This window comes from Quercus robur, chromosome 10 (genome assembly GCF_932294415.1).
Source record: "Quercus robur chromosome 10, dhQueRobu3.1, whole genome shotgun sequence".
Classification (NCBI taxonomy): domain Eukaryota; kingdom Viridiplantae; phylum Streptophyta; class Magnoliopsida; order Fagales; family Fagaceae; genus Quercus; species Quercus robur.
In genome coordinates this window covers 529,614-556,976 of record NC_065543.1, presented here as the reverse complement: position 1 = coordinate 556,976, position 27,363 = coordinate 529,614, and the positions used below count along the sequence as shown (strand labels likewise).

General features: G+C 36.0%; 2 protein-coding genes and 1 long non-coding RNA gene across 4 annotated transcripts in view; 2 read left to right on the top strand and 1 right to left on the bottom strand.

Annotated features, from left to right (window-relative positions):
* Window positions 1–27,363, bottom strand: part of LOC126702704 (MLO-like protein 1) — a 98,830-nt gene that overhangs the window by 14,811 nt on the left and 56,656 nt on the right. The gene's annotated exons all lie outside the window — the stretch shown is intronic.
* Window positions 799–2,084, top strand: LOC126702708 (uncharacterized). Its single transcript, XR_007647823.1, has 2 exons — window positions 799–1,819; window positions 1,977–2,084. It is a non-coding gene; the product is annotated as an uncharacterized LOC126702708 (long non-coding RNA).
* LOC126702700 (uncharacterized) lies at window positions 11,363–27,342 on the top strand. Its single transcript, XM_050401521.1, is given in 21 exon segments — window positions 11,363–11,524; window positions 11,728–13,047; window positions 13,653–13,964; window positions 14,076–14,315; window positions 14,437–14,557; window positions 14,630–14,787; window positions 14,916–15,549; window positions 16,055–16,119; window positions 16,210–16,311; window positions 16,416–16,558; window positions 18,035–18,090; window positions 19,649–20,307; window positions 20,416–20,606; window positions 20,726–21,032; window positions 22,781–23,068; window positions 23,180–23,289; window positions 25,308–25,638; window positions 26,231–26,626; window positions 26,629–26,640; window positions 26,732–26,972; window positions 27,058–27,342. Coding segments are annotated over 20 exon segments (5,700 nt in total). The 5' UTR covers window positions 11,363–11,524; window positions 11,728–11,739; the 3' UTR covers window positions 27,084–27,342.

Below are 27,363 nucleotides of genomic sequence, written 5' to 3'. Positions count from 1 at the left end.
CTTGAAAGTTGAAACATCCTATTCCTGTGTGAAAGAACAGTGATGTAGAGATTACAACCAATAGTTAATGGGGACGTTGTGTTGTCGTATTGTAAACTTTATCTAGATGTAAGCACTTGAATGAATAGACTCTTTGAATATAATGGAGAGCGAAAATTTTCACATTAAATAACTACTAATGACCTTTCTTTATAAAATAATTCCATTTGATATATTATCAAGGTGTTTAGTTCTGGTTGCTAGCAAACGATTCTATTGAACTTAGTACTCAACTACTTACATCAAAATTATATAGTCATTTTACACATCATCATCATCATTACTATACAAGAAATAAAATCAATAAACCAACTATATAGTATGCATTTGAACAATTTTAATAAATATATAGCATATATCAAAACACAACTATTTCTAACTTCACCTGAACTGCTACTAGCAAAAAAGACTGGCTAACTGCCAAGAGTTTTGAATTACATGCTTTTCACATATGGACCAAACCAGAGTACGGTGAAACGTCTGGACAATGCCTTCCAGAATTTTTCACTGGCTACTTTGTTTTCCATTTTTCTTTGAAAGTAATACAAACACCTACTTTTCTACAATGGTCAGGTCATACTTGGCTAACCTGTAATTCAACTTTCAAGCAATAATTATTATTGCTTGGTGCCAAGAATATAACTATATTAGCCATAATTATAATTGGCATGTTCTGATTTCTATCTGCTTTGTCAAACTTAAACCCAACCCAGTTAGTTCTGAACCTTATGTCTAACAACTAGCTGACCTAGACGTCTTATTCTCAGTTCAAGTATTACAATTTAGTGAGTCCCGTGCTCTTTCAAGTTCAGAGATGTAGGGGCATTAATGGAAAAAAGAGCAGCAGAGATGTGAAAAATACAGCATATAAAACATTAAAACAATCTATACTCGTTCATATAACCTAACAATCCCATATTCCCATATGTTCAAATGCAAGTAAAAAAATTATCTATGAAACAAACTCAAAAGAAAAGAAGGATGACATGTAACAAATCGAAAGAAACAACTCCTCTAAACAATGCCACTAAATAAGTTGCCAAGAAGCAGTGAACAATCTTTACTTGGTTTGAAACAACCATATCATGGGCATCCGTACCCTCTAGAATAAACAAGCAATGCATCACTTCCTGCCTAATATAAGTCTTAGAAGACCCTCATCACACATTGGCTTTAACTTCAGTACTCTCCTTTGCTTCTGTTTTATTTTCTTCAGATGTAACATCCTTTTGGCTCTCTGTACCTACTGCAGCTTCAATTGGTTTCAGTGTTTTGGCCTCCTCATAAGCACTAGCAACATCATCTGAGGCTTCTATTTTCTTTTCCTCGGATGTCCCATTGGTTTGGCTCTCTACAGCTGGTGCAGGTTCAATTGCTTTCTCTGTTCCATTGGCAACATCTGGAGCTTCGGTTGGTGCAATTTCAATTTTTTTCTGTGTTTCAGCCTTCTCAGGAGCATTGACAACTTCTGAAAGATGCGTCTGTCGAACTGGAGTTTCCGACTCTTGAGCATCAACAACTGGGATAGGGGTCAGTTCAACTGGAGTTCCATGCTTTTGAGTATCAACAACTGGGGCAAGGGTCACTTCAATTGGAGTTTCTGGATTTTGAGCATCAACATCTTGGACAGGGGGAGTTTCAGATTTTTCAACCTCTGAAAGCTTGGTTTCAGATTCATCTGTAGGTTTTTTATCCACAGATGGTTCTTCTTGTTTTAGTGGCTCCGCTGCTGGATTACCATCTCCCGTTGAGTCCTTCCCTTCCTCATTCTACATAAAAGGTAATTAAAAAAAACCTCTTTACATTTCAGAGTTTTGATTAAAAAAAAGTTTTTCTCATTACATTTCTCATAGTGAGTTTCTTTCCTTTTATCCTTCACCTTCCTCTCTTTTTTTCATCCTTATCCTTTATTGTATTTGCTCCTTTTTCTTCTCCAGCATGAGCTCCAGCATGAACCGTCCTTATTCAGTTGGATAGCCCTCTGTCCTATTGGGTACTTCTTTCCTCATGAATAGAGACTTTTAAGGCTTTTTGTCTTATCCTAATCAGTTATTCAGCATTAAATACAAGTTTATTAGACAAATTACAGTAGATTTATCTGGAAGTTTTTAAAAAGTGTCATCGGATAATCCCATTTGTTCTGAGATTATTCCTCAGATGCTCGAAGCTTAAGCTGACACAGGTAGCTCGACAGAGGTATTTTACTATATGTGACTTATTGTCAGGCTCATAATGAGGCACATCTTTAATTTGTGGTCCAAAGTATATGCCTTTATAGAGGCTTTCGTTACGTTATCTCTTTAATCCGTGTTCCAAGGTATATGCCTTTGTGGGGGCTTTCATTTGGGGATTGCATATTGAGTCTGTTCTTGCCTATGGCCCAATATTATTTAGGCCTCCCTAAATTCGTTATTTGGGTTTTTATAATCCATCTCCCTATAGTTGTCCTTGTCCAAATTTAAAATTTTTTTCTTTAAATTTTAAAAAATCCATTTAATGATTGAAAAATATTTTCCAATTTTTTTATAAAAAATTTAATGGAAGTTGAATAATAATATATATTATTTAATTTTTTTAAAATAATATATATATATATATATATATTATTTGGCTTTTAGTACATATTAATTAAAACCAATTAGAACTCATTGTTTACTTGTTAGAAATTTAGAATAAAGAAACCATGCACTAATGAAGTTTTAATTTAATTACTTTTGATCTTTTCTAAATAAACTCTAATTTAAATACATTACACATTCTTACAAATTCTTTTTGCTTACAATTACTTTTCGATAAATTTCTCATGCATTATTCGTTAAATGGAAGGCCTTGTGTGTTAGAGAAAGTGCCAACCCATTGGGAGTCTGGGACAGCCAAGAATTTTGAGAACCACGAATGTCCCTCTAAATATAGTAACTTACAATAAGAAGAATTATGATCAGAATTGGAGATGCAAGAATCTGTACAAAAATAATGAAATTAGATAGGACTAGGAGTCTAGGACCATGATGGAACAAATAATCACCCAACGTTTTGATTTATGGATTTTGAATGGCGCAATATCTATCACATGAAGATTCTTTTTTTTTTTTTTTTTTTTTTGAGAAACCTATCACATGAAGATTCAGTGACATTTTTTTATTCAAAAGAGAAAATTCAATAACATTAAGGAGTACAAAGAAAAACCTATAAGCATATTTGGTAATATAATTTCAAATATGGAAAAAGGAAAACTAATTGGAGTACTAAAGTTAATTTATTTTAATTCTCAAAAAAAAAAAGTTAATTTATTTTTTGTTAAAATTACTTTCGGATGGAAAACTTGTTAATTTCACCCCCCAAAAAAAAAAAATGATATTGGCATTGCCTTGCTTTTAATGAAATATAATCCGGATGATGTTGCACTTGAAATATATCAATATATATATATATATATATGTGGAAAGTATTGTTGTGTATTCCTTACGTTTTCTTTATATAGAATGAGAATTATATCCCAGTCATGACTTTGTTTTAATGATAAAAATTGTTTGTTGTATAATCATAAAATTAACACGATTTATAGGATTTCTCACACTTCTTGAAGCCTATATAAATCCAACCATTGCAAATCGATTTTTGCATACTGAAAAGTAAAGAAGAAAGATGGTGTACAACAAAACATTTTTGGAATTAGTGATTGCAATGTTGGGTTGGGTGGTCCTCAATTCTGGAAGGTGTATTTCTACAAGGAATTCTGCATCAACAACTGAAGATGAGGAGGTTGTTCTTGGTATATCATGGACTGTTAAGTCCGTGGAATAATAATTAATATATTAATTAAGTGGTAGTTCAATGATAGTGACACCCTTCGTAGTATTTGATGTCCATGGTTCAATCCTGCTTTCCCTTCCCCACTAAAAATAATAATATTATTTGTTTTCTTTTTTATGTATTTTGTAACAATGATATAAGTATTACGTCTTTCTTTATCTCAGTTTTGCTCTTCTCCTTGCATTTCATGGTTTTACCCTATAGGTTTTCCCTGGAAATAATTTCATTATAGAACCCTATGTGCTCTTATGAGATATTGCAGCTCAGAACTTTTTGCAATCCATGTATACATTTGAAATGCTATTCTCTTAGAGTTGCATAGTTTGCTTCCCCTGGAGTAACTCTTTCATGATCTATTAGTTGCAGGGCTCCTTACCCTTAATCCCTTTTGTAAAGGTTTTTTCTGGGATAAGGCATAAGGGAAAGAAAAAAAGATTGTTAAATTAGTTAAGAAATTCTCTATTCCTAAGCATTTTAACAATTCCGCTTCCCCCCCCCCCCCCCCCCCCCCCCTTCTTTACAAATTCATTATGAGATGCAAACCCATTGTTAATGGCCTTTTCAAATCCTATCATCTTTGGAAGGCTAGATATATATTATTCTGTTTTTTACATGAAAAAAGAAGAAGTAATATATAGTGATATACATAGACTCTTCTACTGGAAATGGTAGCTATTTTAGAGAGATTTCAAGGCTGGCCATCGAAGATTATTTGTGAACATTTATTGGATGTTGTTCTCTCCTTAGATATCATGTGGTTGTCAATTTCATTAATCAATCAACAAATAAAATGAAATAATGAAATAAAATGATTTTTTTTTATCAAAAATATTTTTTTGTTTATCAAAAATACATGCCTACTACTTGACCCAATTGGGGAAAAACCCACTAAGCTAGATGTCCTTCGGCAAATATCTTATTCAGATTAAATTCTATGAAGATTTTGTATAAAACCTCTAATCTTCACACCCTCCTGTAAAATATTGTTAAATTGTTTTTTTTTTCCCCAAATAAATATAAACAGAGAGTGTCGCGTACAAAGTTTACAAACATCATCTAGAGATTCTAGAGACTTTTTTCTTCTCTTCTTTCCGGGACAGGGCGAGGATTTTATGAATTTTTATCTATGGGAGTCAAAGATAAAATTAAAAAAGAAAAAGATATATATATATATATATATATATATATATTATTTTATTTTTGGGGACCAAATACATTTAAGAATAATAAATATACTAAAATTATATAAATAAATTAGGGTTTGGCTTACCTCCAGTACTTTTTTAACTGGAAGTGTCATTTTGTTTTAAATACACAATAGCAAGTGGTAGTGAGTTTTAATTTCCACATTTTATTTAGTTAATGGGTGATGTGATAATTTCTCATTAAAACAAAAGGAGATTTGCCAAACTGAATAAATTAACACATCATATACCATATTTGTAAAATGTCTTTTTTCCTTTTGCATAAAATGTTAATTAATTCAGGCATTGTACGATCATACTAGTAGTGAATAATAAAACTAGCATTTATTCAATTTTAAAAATATATATAAACAGTGGGTTCCAGTTAGCTCAACTGATAAAATCTTTAATGGTTGAACAAGAGTCCCCGTCTACACCAAAAACCAATTGATATCTTGGTCAGATGATAAAGAGTTAACATTAGAAGCGAACGACATAAGTTTGAAACTCTCTCAAAAAATACATATAAACAAAATGAAAGTCACAAGTCACGATTTCTTAATACAAAAACTACAACTATTTATATGTTTTGCTAGGACCATTTTTAGGTACTCCAGGAGTATATTTCTTGCCTCTCACATAGAGGTGTTTTGCTACGTTATGCTCATTATAATGAAGTTCCGTTTTCAACAATCACTATACTAGTGATTTAATTATTGTGAATGACAATTGATTGCAGTATAAAAAACATATATAATCAATAATGACTTTAATCTCTCTTAAGTGCCAACTCACTTGAGTGAGCGTTAGGGGAGATACAAGTGAGACTTTTTTACTTAATGATTTTTGAAACTGTCATGTTCGCTCGAAACTCACCTAACATGAGAATTTCTCTCAAACAAAATTCCAATTTCTACATTTCCAATTTCAACTCCTAATCATCTTGTTTCAATACAAACGAAATTTAATATAAGGAAAAATTTGCAAATTTCAAAGAAAATTTGACACTAAATTAGCCGACACTAAATATACTAACACGATCTTCTCAAATGACAATATATATGTAAGGACACGATTTTTAGCGACCCAAGAATGACATTGGGCTCGTATGTAAAGGGCCCGAACAATATAATTTATAGAGAGTGGGCTTGAAAGGCTGGACCTTGGTCGCCGGACAGCGGTCTGATCATGATTTTTATGGAAGCTCATACGAAGGTAGGTTTGGCCTGAATAGCTAAGCCTTACATTGATGTAGCTTGGAGGGTTTAAGTCATCGGACGAAGTCCGAGGAGCATCATATCCTTCCCATTCTCCCTTTTTGTAGGATTTTTTATCCTCCTTTCTCTCCCTTTTAGCTTTCTTTCCCTTTTATACTAGTGTTTACTTCCCATTTAGTGTCCACGTGTAAGTTTTGCTTTTTGAGATATAGACTCGTCTTATCAATCCATACATCCGAGTGGTTGAGGGTGGTTGGGAAAGGTTAAATAGCATGGTCTGGAGTATGGGCCTGTCAGACGCAGGGCTCCATACTGCGGTGTTGGCAGCTTTCTCCCTTGTCTTGCCCCTGTACTGAGTTTGTCCTTTTCTTCAGGCGTTTTGTGAGGTGTTGAGCGTGAGATCGTCCTCGGCCACATCCTTGGGCCTTTTTGGGGCTTTCATCATACGTCCTCGGCAATAGGGCTCCTCGGCCTGGGCTTTGGGCCCTGAATGTAAAGTGGCCTGGGACCTCAAATTTCCCGACCCCACAATAGCCCCTCAAAATCCTACTGCCCGACCTTGTGGTTGGGGAGGAGGGTTTTGGTGATGTTAGGCCCAAACCATGACTTGCCCAGCTCTACATTTCATTAATGTCGGGGTTTCTTCGTTTGCATGGGGGGTGCACCAAATTGTGAGACATCCCTCTAGGTTTTCTCACGCGACGTCCTCGACGTTTCAGTGTTCGAGGCGCGCCATTAATATGTTTCCTTCACGAGGTTATTCAAACCTTACGGTCGCAGATGGTGTTGGAAGTTGTACCAAGACCGTCTTGTCTGTAGCACTTCTTGGAAACCTGCATGGATTAAATGCCACCAGTTTGCCCTCTATATAAGTAGGATAGGGGGTTACTCCTCTTACATATAAACCCTTCGGCCCCTCCAGATTCATAATCCTTCATCCATACTCAGTCTCCATCTCCAGTGCAATTCACCCTTAGAGTAATATGTCCGAGGCACGGGTGGGGGTGAAGGATCTACACCCGCTTCAGAGGCACCGAATCCTTCCAAGACTCAAGGTGGTGCGGTCTGGATAGGGAAGACACAGACTCAAGATAATCCTCCGTTTTGTCAAGGTGGGGATGATATCTCTACCTCTTTCAGTCAAAATCCGAAGCAGGGACTGGTTGCATCAGATTCTTGGTGCAACAGCAGTAAGGTTTTCCGTCATCAGCGCCATCTGCTCTATCGCGAGCGTGGCTAACATGGAGGCTCATCAACTTCCTTCTTCCTGCACCTTTTCTTCAAAGGTGCTAGCCTCAAGTTAGGTTCTTTTGCTGCCTGAGTTATGGGCATGTAAAAGTATTGAGGAATGGTTTTCTTAGACAACATTTTGGAACTGTTGCATCCCTCTTCTCTGCACCTCTTCTTCTGCTTTTTCTTCACTCCCTTGTATCTTTTCTTTTTGCTTATGTAGTTAGTTTTTAGTATAAGCTTATTCAAGCTCTTTCATTGTACGTTGTAATATTTCTTTGTCTTAATAAAAGATGAATTTGTTTCCTTCTAAATACTTTTCTTTTCTGCGGCAATTACTTTGTGAATGGGTATGCTACATGTGTATTTTCCTTTAATAAAACTTAGGACAGGAAACCTTGTAACAAAAAGCTATTAATTTGAACCTATTGAAACTATCAAATATAATAATACCAATCAATAGCAGATTAAACTTATGAGACTAACCGAGATAACAGCTGAGTGTACCATGACACGCGTGAGGTAGTTGCCCGAGAATGAGAAACCCAAAATAAACCATCCGAGAAGGTTGCCGAGTAGTGTGGAATTTTGGCCGTGTTTTCGATAACACTTGGCCTTTGATCCGAGGACCGAGGTATGATTGTACTGGGTTGAGTCCGTCCAAAACTTATATTTTTTCTTTAAAGTAGTTGGTTTCCCCATAGGCTTGAACCCGAGGACCATACAAGGCCTTGGTTCTGTCCAAAACTTGTATTTTTTCTTTTAAGTAATTGGTTTCCCCATAGGCTTGAGTCCGAGGACCATATAAGGCCTTGGTTCTGTCCAAAACTTGTATTTTTTCTTTTAAGTAGTTGGTTTCCCCATAGGCTTGAGTCCAAGGACCATACAAGGCCTTGGTTCTGTCCAAAACTTGTATTTTTTCTTTTAAGTAGTTGGTTTCCCCATAGGCTTGAGTCCGAGGACCATACAAGGCCTTGGTTCTGTCCGAAACTTGTATTTTTTCTTTTAAGTAGTTGGTTTCCCCATAGGCTTGAGTCCGAGGACCATACAAGGTCTTGGTTCTGTCCGAAACTTGTACTTTTTCTTTTAAGTAGTTGGTTTCCCCATAGGCTTGAGTCCGAGGACCATACAAGGCCTTGGTTCTGTCCGAAACTTGTATTTTTTCTTTTAAGTAGTTGGTTTCCCCATAGGCTTGAGTCCGAGGACCATACAAGGCCTTGGTTCTGTCCGAAACTTGTATTTTTTCTTTTAAGTAGTTGGTTTCCCCATAGGCTTGAGTCCGAGGACCATACAAGGCCTTGGTTCTGTCCGAAACTTGTATTTTTTCTTTTAAGTAGTTGGTTTCGCCATAGGCTTGAGTCCGAAGACCATACAAGGCCTTGGTTCTATCCAAAACTTGTATTATTTTTTTTTTATTAGCCCCTCGACCAAGGTAGGGAGAGTTAGCTTGATGTTGGAAGCCCCTAGGGCTACCCGTGCCATTGGCACTGCGAGGCGTAGCCCCTAGCGGGAATTTATGTCGGAATGACAACAGTGTGTTGCTGGAAATGAAGGAACCTTCACAGACCCTTGCTTGACAGAGGTTTGACCCCACCGCCACCTGTGCCAACGCGCAAGCCTTCCCACAGACGGCGCCAATTGTAGGGACACGATTTTTAGCGATCCAAGAATGACATTGGGCTCGTATGTAAAGGGTCCGAACAATATAATTTATAGAGAGTGGGCTTGAAAGGCTGGACCTTGGTCGCTGGACAGCGGTCTGATCATGATTTTTATGGAAGCTCATACGAAGGTAGGTTTGGCCTGAATAGCTAAGCCTTACATCGATGTAGCTTGGAGGGTTTAAGTCCTCGGACTTTGTCCGAGGAGCATCATATCCTTCCCATTCTCCCTTTTTGTAGGATTTTTTATCCTCCTTCCTCTCCCTTTTGGCTTTCTTTCCCTTTTATACTAGTGTTTACTTCCCATTTAGTGTCCATGTGTAAGTTTTGCTTTTTGAGATATAGACTCGTCCTATCAATCCATACATCCGAGTGGTTGGGGGTGGTTGGGAAATGTTAAATAGCATGGTCTGGAGTATGGGCCTGTCAGATGCAGGGCTCCATACTGCGGTGTTGGCAGCTTTCTTCCTTATCCTGCCCCTGTACTGAGTTTGTCCTTTTCTTCAGGCGTTTTGTGAGGTGTTGAGTGTGAGATCATCCTCGGCCACATCCTTGGGCCTTTTTGGGGCTTTCATCATACGTCCTCGGCAATAGGGCTCCTCGGCCTGGGCTTTGGGCCCTGAATGTAAAGTGGGCTGGGACCTCAAATTTCCCGGCCCCACAATATATATTCTCAATTTTTTGTTATATTAACTTCTTACTATTATTTCTAAAAAAAAAAAAAAAAATTCTTACTATCCTGCCAAAAGTTTTATAACTTAACTAACAATTCCAATGGAAAAATTCAGGTTTTAAATTCCCGCCACCCTAACTATCGATCAAATTACACACATAAAAGACAAATTTGTTGTTTTTAACTACTTATTGAATTTTTATTTTTATTTTACAATTTTAACATTGTCTTTTGAAAGATAATTAATCAATAATTATATATAAATGAAGAATATATTTCAACAATATAATAAAAAATGAATAAATAACTCTATATAAATTAAACATTTTAATAATATAATCACAACTAAATTAAAAATTATGTATAAATTTAAAAATATTTTAATAATATAATCAAAATTGAATAATAAAATATATAGAAAACATAAAATAAAAAATTATTTAATTTTCATGACGAATGCATATAGTATGAAACCAAATTAATAATAAAATTATTTGATTATATAATAAGTTAAAATAAATAATAAAATTATTATTTTTAATTTTCAATTTGATAATTAAGCTTTAGTTGGAGTAGTATTTTTTTTTAAAAAATTATTTGCAAATACAGTTTCACTTAAAGTAAAATATGTTAATAATTTAATATATTTATAGTGAATCATTATAGCAAATGTTAAAACTGATTATTTTGGGAGGAATGAAAATCTTAACTTTAAGTCACAGTCTAAATAGGTAAGTAAAGTTAACTCGTTAGGTTAGTTTGCCAAAAAAAAAAAAAAAAAAAAATCAATTTGTTTCTAGATATCTAAGATTGTAAATGAGTCAAGTTTGTATTTAGGAAAAAACTTGTTTTGTATTCATTTATTTAACCAACGAGTTAAGATTAAGCCCAATTTTAGATTCAACAATTAAAGGATTCAAGCACAAATATAATAATGAGTTCATGAATAAAATTGTGAGCATGATACTTAATTTAAATATCTATACTATTATTTAAAGGGCTTTCTTTGTTTGGATTCCTCATTTTTTAGTTCAAAAATACCCCTACACCCTTATATTTAAGTAGAGACAAAATTAAAGGACAATCCTGTAAAAATGCAACTCTAACTCCTATTAAAACATTATCTAAAAAATAAGGTCACTTTCTTATTAATTTTCAAATTGATTTATTTACTATAAATTAAAATTTTAAAATAAAAACTATATATATATAAAATAAATAAAAAAAACACAGTTTTTTTTTCCTATAAAATAGGACCACTAAAAATTAAAAAAAAAGACTCATTGTATGCGCGAAGCTCGTGCTATGAGGTTAGTATAATGTTATATGTTTATAAAACTATATACTTACATAGATTTGATATTAAATCTTGTAGGGTTGAAATCTTGTAGGGTCCGGCTTCCCTCCTGTTTGGAATCCTCTAGTTCCCTCGTGTTTTTATCTAGGGAAATGACACGTGGCAAATGACGGTTAAAAACCACCCACGTCATCTATGATTTTCTCTCAATTTTTTGGGTCTTTCTCTCTCTCGTTCTTTCTATTTCTCTCTTTGCCCCTGCCCATGAGAACCGTAATCAGTTTCTCTCAATTTTATTTGGTCTCTGAGAATCAAAGGCGGCCAAGATCATTACTTTCTGGAAAAAAGAGAGAGGTAAAAGTAGGACAATAGATGAGATAATCAAAGCCAAGGCAGCTCTATTGTGCAAGGTGGGTGTGCAGATTATTGTCCTCTGTTTGTATGTAAAGCCATTTTCATTCTGCTTGTAAAACCATCATCTGTTCTATAATTCTATCTCCGTTCTTGTTTTTGAGTAATTGTTTGACCGCATAATAAAGCAAACTTGGGTTTTCTCTTAGCATTCAGAATTCACTTTTACTCAAGTTCTGATCTTGATGCCTTTGATTTTCAGGTGGCGGTGATAATGTTGGCTATGGAACTCGACCTCGACTCCTTCCTTAACTCACCTCTCACCAGTGACGACGACGACAACAACCTCAACTCCATCCCTCGCCGTACAATCGACGAAATCCTCAATGCCTCCGATTCCTCCACCTCATCTCCACCGTCCGTTTACTCCCGCATCTCCGATCCCAAACACGACCAAGACGACACCGTTTCGGTCTCCACAACTAAACAACCCTCCTCAGACTTTTCCTCCATACCGGCCCAACATCACCCATCGCTCCACTCCCGACCCGGTTCCTCGAAGCCGTTACCGTCGCTTTTCCACGGTGTGAGATCGAATGCGAAGCCGGGGGCAGCGCTTGCGGCGGCAGTGGCAGCCTCCAGTGCTCTCCCGACCCCGCACGCCGCCGCGATCAAGTCGAGGAGGGCTGCCTTCCAGTTCCAGAAGGTTTTTGAAGATTCCGATGCGGCTTCGGTCTCGGCCTCAGATGAATTGAGCTCTAATGCGAAAGAGGATGAGGTTTTGGAAGGTGTGATTGGGAATGAGGGTTCTAGTGCTATGGAGGTCGAAAGCGAAGCCCAAAATGTGGTTCAAGTAGATGGATTAAAGGTTAGTAGTAATCATGAAGAATTGCTGCAAACAAGTGCTGATTCAGTTCCTAATTTTGATATCATTGAGCCTTCTTCGTCCGTAAGTGTTGAGGAGGACGAAAACAAAGTAAATGTAGATGAGAATGCTTCTGTGCTTGACAGGAGCTCTGAAATTTTTAACTCAGAAGAAGACAAAGTTGATCATTTGGAAGAGAAGGTAGAGGAGGAATCGACAATTGAGGCATTGGAAACACAGCAACAAGTGAATGTTTTGAAAGATGGTGAGGTGGGTGGTGGCGATGATGATGACGCAACTTCATTGAGTGATATTACTGAACCTGCGGAAGAGAGAATTGGGCAATTGGAGAGCAGGAGGATTAGTAAAAGAGCGGAGAAGAAATCCCGGGCTGCTTCTATGAAGCCATTGGAGTTAGCTGAGGAGCTTGAGAAGAAGCATGCTTCTACTGGTTTGCATTGGGAAGAGAGTGCAGCTGCTCATCCAATGAGGCTTGAGGGCGTACGGAGAGGATCAACCACATTAGGATACTTTGATCTTGATGCGGATAATGCTATTACAAGGACCATTTCTTCTCAGGCATTCAGGAGAGATCATGGTTCCCCTCAAGCTTTGGCTGTTCATACTAATTATATTGCAATTGGAATGTCAAAAGGGGTCATTCTTGTTGTGCCCAGTAAATATTCCGGTTATAATGCTGACCACATGGATCCAAAGGTTACTTTTGCATTAATCTGCTCATATTGCTCTTTCTTGTTAGCCTTTCATGTTCCTTCAGGATTCTATGTTTCTATTAAGTATCAACTTAATTGCTTATTTCAATCTCTAAAATGCCCCAATGAATTTCACACAAAACAGCAGTACATACTTGATTTTGTACAGGATGACTTCCATACACAAATAACTTGATATTATTGAAAAGAAACACAATGTATCAGCTTTAAAAATTAAAAAAGAAAAACCTTTGGTGTGTGTACTTAGTATGAGTATATTCTGTAAGGATGACTTATATACATAAATATAATGTGCATACTTAGCATGAGTGTGTTGGTACTTCCTCAACAAAGTTCTTATTCAGATATGCCCTTAGTATATGGTTATCCGTTAAGATACCATTGATTCGTAATATCTAAATTTCTTCTGTTACAGAAATCGAACATGTTAAGTGAGGAATTTGGCTTTTTATGGTAATTTCAGTATGCAAACATCTGGATGCTTAATTAAATTGTGAAGCTTCTAAGTACATTTGCTTTTGCTATGAGCCACGTTGTAGTTACGACAGAAATAACTTTACTCAATAAACCATGCTGTTTATGTTCCAGATGTCGATGCTCGGTCTGCAAGGGGATAGGTCTCATGCCCCTGTAACTTCCATGTGCTTTAATCAGCAAGGGGACCTGCTCTTAGCTGGTTATGGTGATGGTCATATAACTGTTTGGGATGTGCAGAGATCATCATCAGCAAAAGTTATTACTGGAGAGCATACAGCACCAGTAGTACATACGTTATTTCTGGGGCAGGATTCTCAGGTTACTCGTCAATTTAAAGCAGTTACTGGTGATAGTAAGGGTCTCGTTCTGTTGCATGCTTTCTCAGTTGTTCCCTTGCTCAATAGGTTCTCCATCAAAACCCAGGTAAAACGTTAGTATGCATCAATATGTGATTTATGATTGTGGCACTATGTATAATATGCTTGTGAGTTGACATCATCTCCAAACTAATGATCATATTGTTACTTGAAATAGTGTCTTCTTGATGGACAAAAAACGGGAATTGTGCTATCAGCTTCACCGGTCCTTTTTGATGAATTCTCTGGAGGTGCTTCCCTGTCCTCTCAGGGAAACAATGCAGTTTCATCCAGCAGTCTTGGTAGTATGATGGGAGGTGTAGTAGGTGGAGATGCTGGCTGGAAACTCTTTAATGAAGGCTCTTCTTTAGCTGAAGAAGGTGTGGTCATATTTGTCACCCATCAAACTGCTCTGGTGGTATGAAGCCCTCAAATGATTGCACAAATTCCATGTACCTTTTGTCTTGTGAATTGATGTTGTTCTTCTTAGTGGTTATATCTTGTTCAAAATGTGTTAAAGCCACATTTGCATGTTACAGGTAAGGCTTACTCCTACTTTGGAAGTCTATTCGCAGCTTTCTAAGCCAGATGGGGTTCAAGAGGGTTCTATGCCTTATACTGCGTGGAAATGCATGACACAATCACGCAGTTTGCCTAGTGGTATGCATTGAGTGAAATTTTGGGCATTTATGTTGAGATATTTCATCTTTCTAAGATATGAATTTGTTACAGAAAACGTACCTGTAGAAGCATCAGAGAGAGTCTACTTGCTCGCAATTGCTTGGGACCGAAAAGTTCAGGTTGCAAAGTTAATCAAATCAGAGCTAAAAGTATATGGGAAATGGTCTCTTGACAGTGCAGCTATAGGTGTGGCTTGGTTGGATGATCAGGTACGTATTTAGTTATTCATATATTGTTGATTTGTCTTTTGTTGTATTTAAATAGTGTTATTTAGGCAGGGTGCCTAGTAAATAATTGTAAATGCTTTGCATGTAATGAGATTTTTGTACTTGACCAGATACTGGTTGTTCTTACATCAACTGGACAACTCTGTCTGTTTGCTAAGGATGGAACTATGATTCACCAAACAAGTTTTTCTCTGGATGGTTATGGTGGAGATGATCTTGTTGCATACCATACCCACTTTATTAATATCTATGGAAATCCTGAGAAAGCTTTTCACAATTGCATAGCTGTAAGAGGAGCTTCAGTATACATCCTTGGTCCTATGCATCTTGCTGTTTCTTGCCTTCTCCCATGGAAGGAACAGATTCAGGTTCTGTGGAAAGCGGGTGATTGGATGGGTGCACTGAACATGTCAATGACACTTTATGATGGCCAGGCACATGGTGTTATTGACCTCCCTAGAACCTTGGATGCTGTACAGGAGGCCATAATGCCCTACCTTGTGGAGTTGCTTTTGTCATATGTAGATGAAGTATTTTCTTATATTTTGGTGGCATTTTGCAACCAAGTTGAGAAAATGGAACCACTGGACAACCCAAATAGTAGAAGCAGTTCTGTGCACTCTGAAATAAAAGAGCAATACACTCGTGTTGGTGGAGTTGCTGTGGAATTCTGTGTTCATATCAAGAGGACTGACATCCTTTTTGATGAAATTTTCTCCAAGTTTGTGGCGGTACAACAGAGAGGTATCATTACATCTCTGAGTCTTCTTGTGTTGAATGCTTCAATTACTACGCAGTTTGATCTTTGATGTCCAGGTTGAAGTTCATTTTTTAAGTGAAACTTGGTAACTCAATTTGTGATAGCCGTAACTACATAACATGAGGCTAGAAAGTTTAACAAACTTTGAAGGTCAGACTGTTTGCTTAGAGAGCTTTCCTTGTGATGAAGTTTTTCTAATGCTATATTCTATTATACCTTCGCCTTTTAAGATTGGGTTTGTTACTAGGAAGGGTGCAAGTGTTATTCAGCTCTCCTAGCACCTTGAGAGTGATGTATTCTGTGTTGACGCTTTGCTAGTACAAAATTAGGTTGAGTTAGTGTCTGCTGTGGTCTAATTGCTTGTGAAGTGTGTGTATTCTATATATATATATATATAGCAGCCCTTCACTTGCAATAATTTTTCCATATTTGCAGTCCTTAGACATTACTCTTTCGGTGATTTACCTTTTGTTTCATTACATTTTTCAGACACATTTTTGGAGCTTTTGGAACCATATATATTGAAGGACATGCTTGGATCACTGCCTCCTGAGGTATAGCTTGATGTCCCAGTGCTTAGCCTTATTGGCAGCTTAATCATAAATTCTGATATTTCTTTTTCTTTTTCCGTTTTATTTTGTTAGATTATGCAAGCACTTGTAGAACATTACAGCAGCAAAGGATGGTTACAACGAGTTGAACAATGCGTCCTTCACATGGATATCTCTTCTTTGGATTTCAATAAGGTCTTACCTTCAAAACCTTTGTTAATCATTTTTGTTGTTGGAGTAAATTTATTTGTTATGATTTATTGACTTGATTGGATAATGATTATTATTTTTCCTTGTAGGTTGTTAGGTTATGTAGAGAGCATGGATTATATAGTGCTCTGGTGTATCTCTTCAATAAAGGATTGGATGATTTTAGGGCTCCTTTAGAGGAGCTGTTGGTGGTCTTGCGAAATAGTCAAAAGGACAGTGCTGCTGCCCTTGGGTATGTATAATGTGTTCCTTGTATTCTTATTCATTGAATAGGGAAGATTTTTTAATATCATGTTTTCTCATTCTAGTTTGCTTCTCTTCTATGAATGTTGTCATGTCAATATTTAAAAATTGACTGGATTTAGGGTCTGTTTGGGATCTACTTATTTTGCTGAAACTGAAAACTTTTTGCTAAAAGTACTGTAGATAAAGGTAAAAGTTAGCTAAAATAGTATAGTGGGACTCATGAATAGTACCAAAAAGTGCAGTGGGGCCTATGAATAGTTGTAAAAATATGCTGAATAGTAAAATGAGCTGGCTTTTTAATTTAAAGCCAAACGCACACTTATTTAGAAGAATATTTATGGGAAACATTGTCTACTTTTAAGGAACTGTAATCAATGTGCAGGTAATATTAAGAATGTAATTTTATAGGGGCTGCAAATAACCCTAATCTTAAAAGATTTCAATCAGCTGGTTTGAATTAGGCTCCATCTGGGCCTATGTGGCATGGAGTTGGAGACTTGGAGTCAAATTTCAATTAGTGTGCAAGCTTGCTTCTTCCTTCTCCCTTTCCCCTTTTCTCCCTCACATTAATTTTCTTATTCTACTTTGTGATAGTATTTTTGTTCTCATTGGAAATACATGTATCTTAGCTGTGCCTTAGTGAAGTGTTATTCATCAAATTTAAGGTTCCTATTAAGTCGGTTTTTATTTTCTAAACCGCGAACGAAAACTGTTTAATATTGCATCAAAAGCACACTTCTGGCTTGTTTGTATCTCAACTGTGCCTTAGTGAAGATTTATTCATTTGGGGGCATATGCTATTCAGACGTTACAATTAAAAAAAATTTCATATTCATTTGGTTATGATTTTTTAAACCATGAGCAAAAAGTAACAGATAGGAAAAGGTATCTCATGAGACCTCCCTTTCACATCATGTGTGGGTCTCACTTGTTGTGAGAGGTATCAGGTAAGTCTTATAAGATAATTTTCCATCAGATAGGGCTGGAAAACAGGGAGGGCTTATTCCTCTACTGGTTGGTAGTGTAAATAATTACTGGGAAGAAAAAGAGATAGTATGAAATATTTCTGGGGAAAGGTGGTTTAAAATTTTGATCGAATAAAACTTCTTGAGGCATTTGACTATATGGAATATCTTTAGTTGAAAAGAGGTTTCTTTATTCAATATGGTATTGATAGAAATTTAGAAGATGTCTTGGATGGCTCACTTGAAATGTTCATTTTCTTTAGATTGGTTGCCCACCACAACCCCCACTGGGGCCTAGCCCCCCAAAAATAAATTAAAATGAGAGAGAGAACTGCTTTACCACTTTTTCTTATTTGCAGTCTTATGGTAATCGTACCGAAAGGTGTTACAAGCAGGATTATATTTTTTTATACCATTATTTATGTTTTATCTTCTTATAGTTGGTTTTTTATTACCACTTTGTATTGTTAACCTTTGCCTTTTGTTCTTGCTTACAGGTACCGGATGCTTGTTTATCTAAAATACTGCTTTTCAGGTCTTGCTTTTCCTCCAGGTAAGGAGTTATTATTGGTGGCACTTTCCAATTGATCAGTTTGAAGATCCTTTGTGCAAGTATGTGAAAATTTCTCTATAAATCTTGAATTGACTAAATTATAGAAAACCAAATATATGTGACTGTTTATCTTGTAACATTTGTTTTGGCCATTTTATGTTGTACGTATACATGTCATACTAATTTCTCAGAGTGTTATATTTTTGTTTAGCTGTGTTACTACTTTCTTACAGTTCTCATGTAATTCTTTAGGAGATTAAATTCAATAAGGATGTGACGTAAAAGACCCTATTTACACCCTCCAATAAAATATTGACAGTGTCAGATTTTTAAAATGAAAGCATAGTGACTAGTACATATGATAACAACCCATTAAAAGCTAATATAATCAAATATTTATTAAGAAAACAAACAAACCGATAAAAAAAATTACTGTCATCTGAAGACTCTGAACACACTGAGAAGTCGCTGGATCTATGTTGGTGTTCTTGGTGTTGCCTGAATTTCGTTCTATAGAAAAAACCTTTTGATGATTCCATAACAATCTGCAAGCATTTGTTGCAATTGCCATCTCCCTGCTCCAAACCCAACCACTGTAAACTCCATTTTTCTCATCCTCATAAGCCTTGTCAGAATCAGAATCATACTGTTCCTCCCATTGCATTCTTCAACACCCCATATTATTCCAAGTTCCCAAGAATCACACTATACCCTCCTCAGAATCACACTTTTTCTCTCACTTGCTCCAAATCCCCTTTCTCTCTAGTTAACCTCAGCCATCTCTCCAGGGCGACAGCCGGAATTAATGGGTTTGTTTCATGTTATGGATATGGTGGAGGGTCCTGGTGTGGTGGTCAGTGATGGTTATTGGTACTTATTGGGTGCGTTGGATTGCAGTCTTGTGACAATTATGATGTGGTCAGCGACTCCTCTATTCTAAAGGCTTTTGTTTATTTATTTTTAATTTGAGGATTTTAATGTGATTTGGACTGTGTGTAGTGGGGCTTATGCTTGTTATCGCACAAATCTGATGTCGCATTGATTGGATGGTGAAAACCATGGGTTTTGCACCACATCCTTATCAAATTCGGATTCATTCTTTAAACATGCTACTGTTATCTTTTCAAATGTGCGGTTTTTAAGTGGTGATATTAGTATCTGTATTTGTTTTTTCAGTAATATATATATATATATATATTTATATATCTGTATTGGTTACTGACTCTGGAAGAACAAGGCCTTTTTCTAATAAGCCAATTCATTGTACAGCTTGAAACCAGTATTATGACTCTATTTGGTAAATTTATTTTATACAACTTACTATTGATAAAGAATGGCAACCTGTTTGGTTTCATCTTTTAGTGTTTATGGGAGTATACATAATTCTTAAATCGTGTTTAGATGCTATGAAATGAGTGTGAGGCATCAAAGCAAGAATACCTTGTTTCTTTTTACAATCCACATGTTTTGAAGCTGTATCACTTGTACAGCTTCGTTTCAATGTATGCAGGATGGAACTGATTTAGAAACATTGAAGCCAAAAGTTTCCCTTTTGCAGGACAAGGAACTCTGCCCCCTACATGCTTGCCATCTCTTAGAACAGAACTTCTGCAATTTCTGTTAGAACATTCTGATGCCCCTAACTCAAAAGCTGTTTCAAGCTTATCATCTGGAGGAGCATACCTGAACCTGTATCATCTCTTACACTTAGATACTGAAGCTACTTTAGATGTTCTGAGATGTGCTTTTGTAGAAGATGAAATCCCAAAACCCAAACTTTCATCGCATGATTCAGCAGATAAAAATACGGAGCCAAAAATAGAGAATGACAATGGATGTCAAAATTTATTGGTCCAAGATACAGTGAACTCTCTTATTTGTATTCTTAATAGGGACATTTCCCAAACAGAGAGGTCAGATAGTGAAGATGTCAGTGGATTGGTTGAAGAATGGCCTTCTAAGAAAGACATAGGTCATATGTTTGAGTTTATAGCATACTATGTTGCATGTGGAAGAGCTAATGTCTCAAGAAGTGTCCTGAGTCAGATTTTAGAATACTTGACATCACAAAATAATTTTCCAACTAGTGTTTCCTCACATCACATAACTTCAACAAGAAGGGAGAAGCAGGTGCTTGCCCTTCTAGTAGTAGTGCCTGAGATTGACTGGAATGCTTCTTCTGTATTAGGCCTATGTGAGAAAGCACAATTTTACCAGGTATATTTAAATATATTTCTTATGTGTTTACCTGGGAAGCATATTGCTGCAATCTAGAAATCCTCTGTTTTTCTTACCTGTAATATTAACTTTGTTGTAATTTTATAGGTTTGTGGCTTCATTCATACTATCAGACATGAGTATCTTGCTGCTTTGGATAGCTACATGAAGGATGTAGATGAACCCATTCATGCTTTCTCCTTTATCAACAAAACATTATTACAGCTGAGTGATAATGAACATGCTATTTTTCAATCAACGGTCATTTCTCGTATGCCTGAGCTGGTTGATTTAAGCAGGTGATGCTTTTTTTTTTTTTGAAGTTATCTGGGGATCTTGTTTAAATGGTACATATGATCTTTTGTTGCGCAGAAATTAATTTATTCTGCAATCTCATGCATTTGTTTATCCTTTGCAGAGAGGGAACATTCTTGTTGTTCATCGGTCATTTCAACAAAGAAGGTTTGCATATCCTGTCTAAACTCCGCTCTCATCCAAGAAGCCTATTCCTTTATTTAAAAACGGTCATTGAGGTTCACTTATCTGGCACTCTCAATTTTTCTTCTTTAAGACGAGATGATTTTTTGGATCCTTCTGATGGAATAAGGTTGAAGGATCAGTCAAAAGGACTTGAGGCTTACTTGGAAAAAATCTCTGATTTCCCCAAGTTAATGCGTAATGATCCGGTTGAAGTGACCGATGATATGATTGAGCTTTATCTGGAGGTGAGCACTTTTACAACTATATTTATAATTCGAGCTAGAATTCATTTTACTCCCTTTAAGTTCAGACTTCTTGTCATTTTGGTCCCTATAGTTCCGCTTTTTGCAATTTCATCCGAAAAGTGTTAGGTTGTTGTCAGTATAGCCCCCTGTCTAACTCAGTTAAGGGTCTGTTTGGGATCCGCTTATTTTGTTGAAATTGAAAACTTTTTGCTGAAAATACTGTAGATAAAGGTAAAAATTAGCTGAAATAGTACAGTAGGACCTAGGAATAGTACCAAAAAGTGTAGTGGGGCCTATGAATAGTAGCAAAAATAAACTGAATAGTAAAATAAGTTGGCAAATATAATTTTTGCCAAACACACACTAAGTGTCATCAAACTATATGTCATCTTGGTGAAATTTTTTGTAACGAAAAAAAAAAAAAAAAAAGATTCTTGAAAAGAAAAAAGATACCGTTAGAGACAATGTAAGAAAACAAATTGCTAGCAAACCAAGGATTAAAGTTATTGTCAGGACCTCTCTGCCATGGTACTTCACATCCTGCTTGATCTTAATGAATGAAACTCAAGGTATGCAGGAAAGGCAACAGAATATGCAGTTACCATGAATAATTTTAAGAATTTACCCCCTTCCCCACCCAAAAAAGGGAAAAAGGGGAAAAGGGCAAGGCATTGTTCATACCAACCAAGAAGATGCTTGTCCAAGTGAAAAGCATAAAAGCAGCTGAAGGCACCTATGTGAACAAAAGGAATTGGAGCACAAGGACTATTGAAGTGTTCTAGATGTGAATCCACTTGAACTGAAGCAAGGCCTAGAGCTATCAAGAAATTTGTCTTGGTGTAGAAGAAGGCAGTGAGGATGGTGAGAGAGATGGAATTGAATGAGAGACAGAAAGAAGAATCAAAGAAAAGGTGATCTAGGCGAAGAGAAGGGAAAACTTGACTGCAAAGAAGGTTCTGGGACTGGAGTTGAGGGAATCGAGGATGTTAGAGAATATGACGCCTAGGAAATTTACCGTATTATTTTCCTTAAAATTCTGAGTTTTTTGGATTTACCTGCTCTTTTCTTTTCCCCTCGAACTTCCTCTCTCTTCTTCTTTTTTATAGCATTTTTATATAGTTTTTCTCACAAATTATTATTTTTTTTTATATGGAATTTTCACTAAAACATTAACGGCAACGTTTTGGTGTTACATACAGCTCATGACATTTGATGGCACTTGGTTAAAGGAATTGGAACTACCACATTGATAACAGTTTGAAACTTTAGGATGAAATCTCTCATAGTGTCACTGTAGAGACGAAACTCACAACAAACTCAAACTTGGAGGGACCAAGATGTAATTTAGCCTAAACTGAAATATGAAGCGGTTGAATGTTTTCTTCCCCCCAATGTCAAATGAATGTGTTTGTTCAGTCTTATCCTATGGTCTTTGAACTTCTTGTTATATAGCTATTGTCAACTCTAAATGCCTTCCCCCACCCCCACTTTATATGTGACAATGATTTTGGGTTGGCAATAAACTAATAAGATCTTGTTTCATCAGTCTGCTCATCATTGGGCCATATATCATACTCCTTGTATACATATTTCTAGACTATGCAGATTCTGCACCATAAAGGGTGGTTGTTGTTATGGCCTCTTAATGGCTTACTTTAGTTTTAGTTATTGCTCAGATTTCCTGGTAGCACTTCTCTATTTGGTGATAGCACCTAAGGTACTGAATGTTTTGCATATCACTTTTGCAGCTATTATGTCAGTATGAACCTGGTTCAGTTCTCAAATTCCTTGAGACCTTTGATAGCTATCGTGTGGAACACTGTCAACGCCTGTGTCAGGAATATGGCATTATAGATGCTGCTGCCTTCTTGTTAGAAAGGGTTAGTGATGTGGGGAGTGCTCTTTTACTTACACTTTCAGGCCTTGACAGTAAATTTGTTGAGCTTGATACTGCTGTTGGAAATGTGGTTTCTGATGTGGCTTTGAGTTCTGCTGCTGATACAAAGCATCTCAGGACTGTATTAAATATGAAGGAGGTCTGTCGATATGACTTTTAATGAGATGATATGTTTAAGCTTCTTGTGTGTGTGTGTGTGTGTGTACAATTGTTTTACAACTTTATATTACCTCTGATATTTCTCTTACAGGTGAATGAAATACGCAATATATTGAATGCCTGTATTGGATTATGTCAGCGGAACACCCCTCGCTTGAACCCTGAGGAGTCAGAGACGCTCTGGTTCAGATTTCTTGACTCGTAAGTTGAACATCGATCTTTCTTTTGCTTTCTTTATTATGGTAGATTTACCGTAAGTTTTCTTCATTGCAAAATCGTTGGAGCAGTATATAATCATCCGCTATAGCAGTTTGCCTCATGCTGATTAATTGATTATCATGATTATATGACAGACATCCATTTGTTTGTTATATAATAGAGTAGATCTATTCTTGCAATTAAACAGGAGGGGTATATTGGTACTTTACCAGAAGCACATATATTCTATGACACTGCATTTATTTCTTTTAAGAAACAAAAAATTGAGAATGCCAATGAGCTATAGCTCAACTGGCGCTTCCATTGGGTGCATGTGTAACTTATCATTGAAAAAAAGGAGAAGAAAAGAAAAAAAGATTTAGAAGAAATTACATTTATTTCTATGATTATGTTGTTTTGAGGAACATAAAGTTCTACGAACTGTTATGTTCTGTACTAAAAAAATGTTACTCTCTATTCTTTTTGTTTAATTGTGGCACAAACTCATACTAAGCTTCTGTTCCTCAATCTTGTTTCCTGGATTTAATTGCTCCTCTTAATGCCTAAGCACTTGGTGTTTCTCTTTGATCATTATATGTTTTATGTCATATTTATGCTAGTGTGTGAGTCTTGTGGTGGGGGTGGGGTTTCATGTGATTGGTATGAAACATTAGCAAGTTTCAGTCACCAATTTTGATTCTTCCAAGAATCTGGAAACTATATAAATTTTTTTTACCAAGTGAACTTGAAAACTATCAAATGACTGATATCCATATACTTTGGTAGTAATATTAAATAATTTTTGTACAATTCCAATATGTTTACCAATATTTTCTTATGAGTAGTTAATGCAGTCTAAGATATGTGAGCTTATATGATTTATTTGCATTGCATGTGAAATGGTAGCAATGAACTTTAGCTCAATTGGAACATCCTCCCCCTCCCCCCATAAAAATGGAGTGGAGGATAAGGTGTGGGTTCAAGACGTACTGTATTTCTAACTTAATAATGGTTGAGTTGTAAAATATGAGAGATTAGGGTTACATTAATATGTTCCTCACCTTAGCATATATTTATTAGAGAAATAGTATGATTACAAAAATACCCTTACACTAATACAAAATAACAAGTTAATATAAAAGAGTGATGCAGGACAACCTAGGCTTCCCACCTAGATTAGTCCTATAGTAGAACCTTAGGCTTCCCACCTAAGGTGTTTGGATTCACCACCAAACAAACGCAATGCAATTTTGCAAATAATCTGAATAATAATAATCATAGTCTGAAAATACAAAAGAAATCATCTGCAGCTTTAAATGCAGCTTCCAGGAATCACAATGATAAGGATAAACTCTCCTAAACAATCTCAAATGCTAATCCGATAGTCCTAAACAATCTCAAATACTAATCCGATAATTCTAAACAATCTCAAATACTAATCCAATACCAATCAAATAACTATGTTACAATCTGAAATTATCCACTGAAAATCTAAAATAAAATATTGAAATAACTTCTGGTTTGCTCCTACATTAAAGAGTTTCTTCTCAGTAAAACAAAAGGTTTTGAAATGGTGAACTGCAGTTGCTCCAGGATAAGGTAGCCTCTAAAAGATTAAAAATAAGGTAGTGGAGTAGGGTTCTCTCTCTCTCTCTCTCTCTTATTTTTAATTTTTGTCAGGTCAGAGTGGAGATTGAATGAGATAGTAGCTTCTAGAAAATCATCAAGGATGGATATAACTAGGAAAGACTTGAATATGTCATTAAGGCTCAGGTTGTCATCATGTATGGTTTGTTTGGCTTTTACGTGACCTTGAAAGATACTGAGAATATATTTCCATATGCTTAGTTTCACTTGGTTTGTTTTCATGTTAACAACTGTTCTGCTCTTTATAAAGTTGCTAAATAAGCAACTTCTCTTAGGAGGAAGTTATTATATTGTTAAGAATTAAGATATATATATATATATATATGCAGGAAAAATAATAAATAGTGCTAATTCTTCACAAAAATTCATTTCAGGTTTTGTGAACCTTTAATGGATTCATATGGTGATGAAATGGTATCTAGAGGAGAAAATCATGTTCCACTGCTGACCGAATCATCAGTCTCACATGAGGATGAAGCATGCATAGTTAATTGGAGAATATCAAAATCGCACAGAGGGGCTCATATCTTGAGGAAATTGTTCTCTCAGTTCATCAAAGAGATTGTTGAGGGAATGATAGGATATGTTCGCCTTCCAACCATCATTTCAAAACTCCTCTCTGATAATGGCAGCCAGGAATTTGGTGATTTTAAACTTACCATACTGGGCATGCTCGGAATATATGGCTTTGAAAGGCAAATTCTGGTATATATACTTTTTAAACTCTTCATTTGCTTTAGTCATGTGGTCAGCCTTGTGTATACTTGTTGCATTAGTTTATATAATGGAAATTATTTTTGCATCTTTGTTGAGATTTAACTATCCCAACATGCATGATTAGGTCATAAAGCTTCTTCTTGTGAATTTGAGTTCTTTAGTGCGATTCTAGGACCTTTGTTTAGGATCATGAATGAACTCCTCTCCCATCTTTGGGATATTAACGTCTTCTCATAGCTAATGCAAAGAATTTGAAAGTTGCTTATATAATTGTTGCAAACGGTTGCATGGCACGTTGCATTTAGTATTTCTGCTGCACTGAAGTGAGCAGCAAACTTGCATCAAGGCATCTGGTTTTAGATACAAGCTACTCTTGTACAATGCTCAAGCACACTTATAGTGATATTTTAGTTTGATTGTAATTTCTGATTGCATGTGCATATTGATTGTTGACATTCTAGTGGATAAATGACTTTCTTTTTAAAGTTAGATATAAGGCTGACTCACTCCACTGTAATTATAAAATATTGCAGAGTATAAAATTTTCTATTGATTATAATTATTTAATTTGTTGTTTTAGGACACTGCCAAATCCTTAATAGAGGATGATTCATTCTATACCATGAGCTTACTTAAGAAGGGGGCCTCTCACGCGTATGCACCCCGGAGTCCTATATGTTGTATATGTAATTGCCTTTTCTCGAAGAATTCTTCTAGCTTTAGCATTTGTGTTTTTAATTGTGGTCATGCAACACATCTTCAATGTGAAGTTCCGGAAAATGAGGCATCAAGTAGAGGTGCCTCATCTGGATGCCCAGTTTGTATGCCAAAGAAGAAATCTCACAAAGCAAGAAATAAATCGATTCTTGCAGAAAATGGTTTAGTAAGTAAATTTTTGTCCAGGCCACAACAATCACATGGAACTAGTATTCTACACCCCCATGAAAGTGATGCATTAGAGAATTTCTATGGGCTTAGCAAATTTCACGGGTAAGCATCAACTTATAATTGTCATTATCTTTTCCATTTCCTGGACTTCACAAACATTGAAAATTAATTAAATGTGAATTGGCTGCTGCAGTTTGAGATCTTGACTAATTTGCAGGAGGACCAGAGATTAGTTCAAATAGAACACATGCCTCAGTTGAGGCTTGCACCGCCAGCTGTTTATCATGAAAGGGTAAAGAAAGGAACAGATATTTTTACAGGAGAAAGTAGCAACGGCCTTGCGAAAATAGAGAAACAAAGTAAAAGCAAGCAATTAAGGGAGCTAAGAGTAAAAGGATCATCTCTTCGGTTCCCTTTAAAATCAAGTATATTTGGTGAGTTGTGTTATAAATTCAATTTTAGGGTTACTAAAATTTTGTGATACTTTCCAATTCTAACATATGGGAAACTCTGCTATAGGCAAGGAGAAGACCAGCAAGCGGTAATGGAGTATCATGTATAGAACATACCGGAGATGATGAAGACCATTTCGGCTGAGATTTTGACTTACTTTATTCTTCTTCTTTTTTCGTTTTTGTATATTTTCATAATTGATTTGTTTATATTAATTTTGGGGGGCTTGGTTGTTGCTGGTTGTTGTATCTGTTTATATCTTAAGAGTAAAATTGTGCATGAACCATGGAGAGGCACTTGTAATGAAATTGAAATAGAATGCAATCAAATAATGAAGGAATATTTTCACCAGCCTTTCTTTCAGAATGTGGA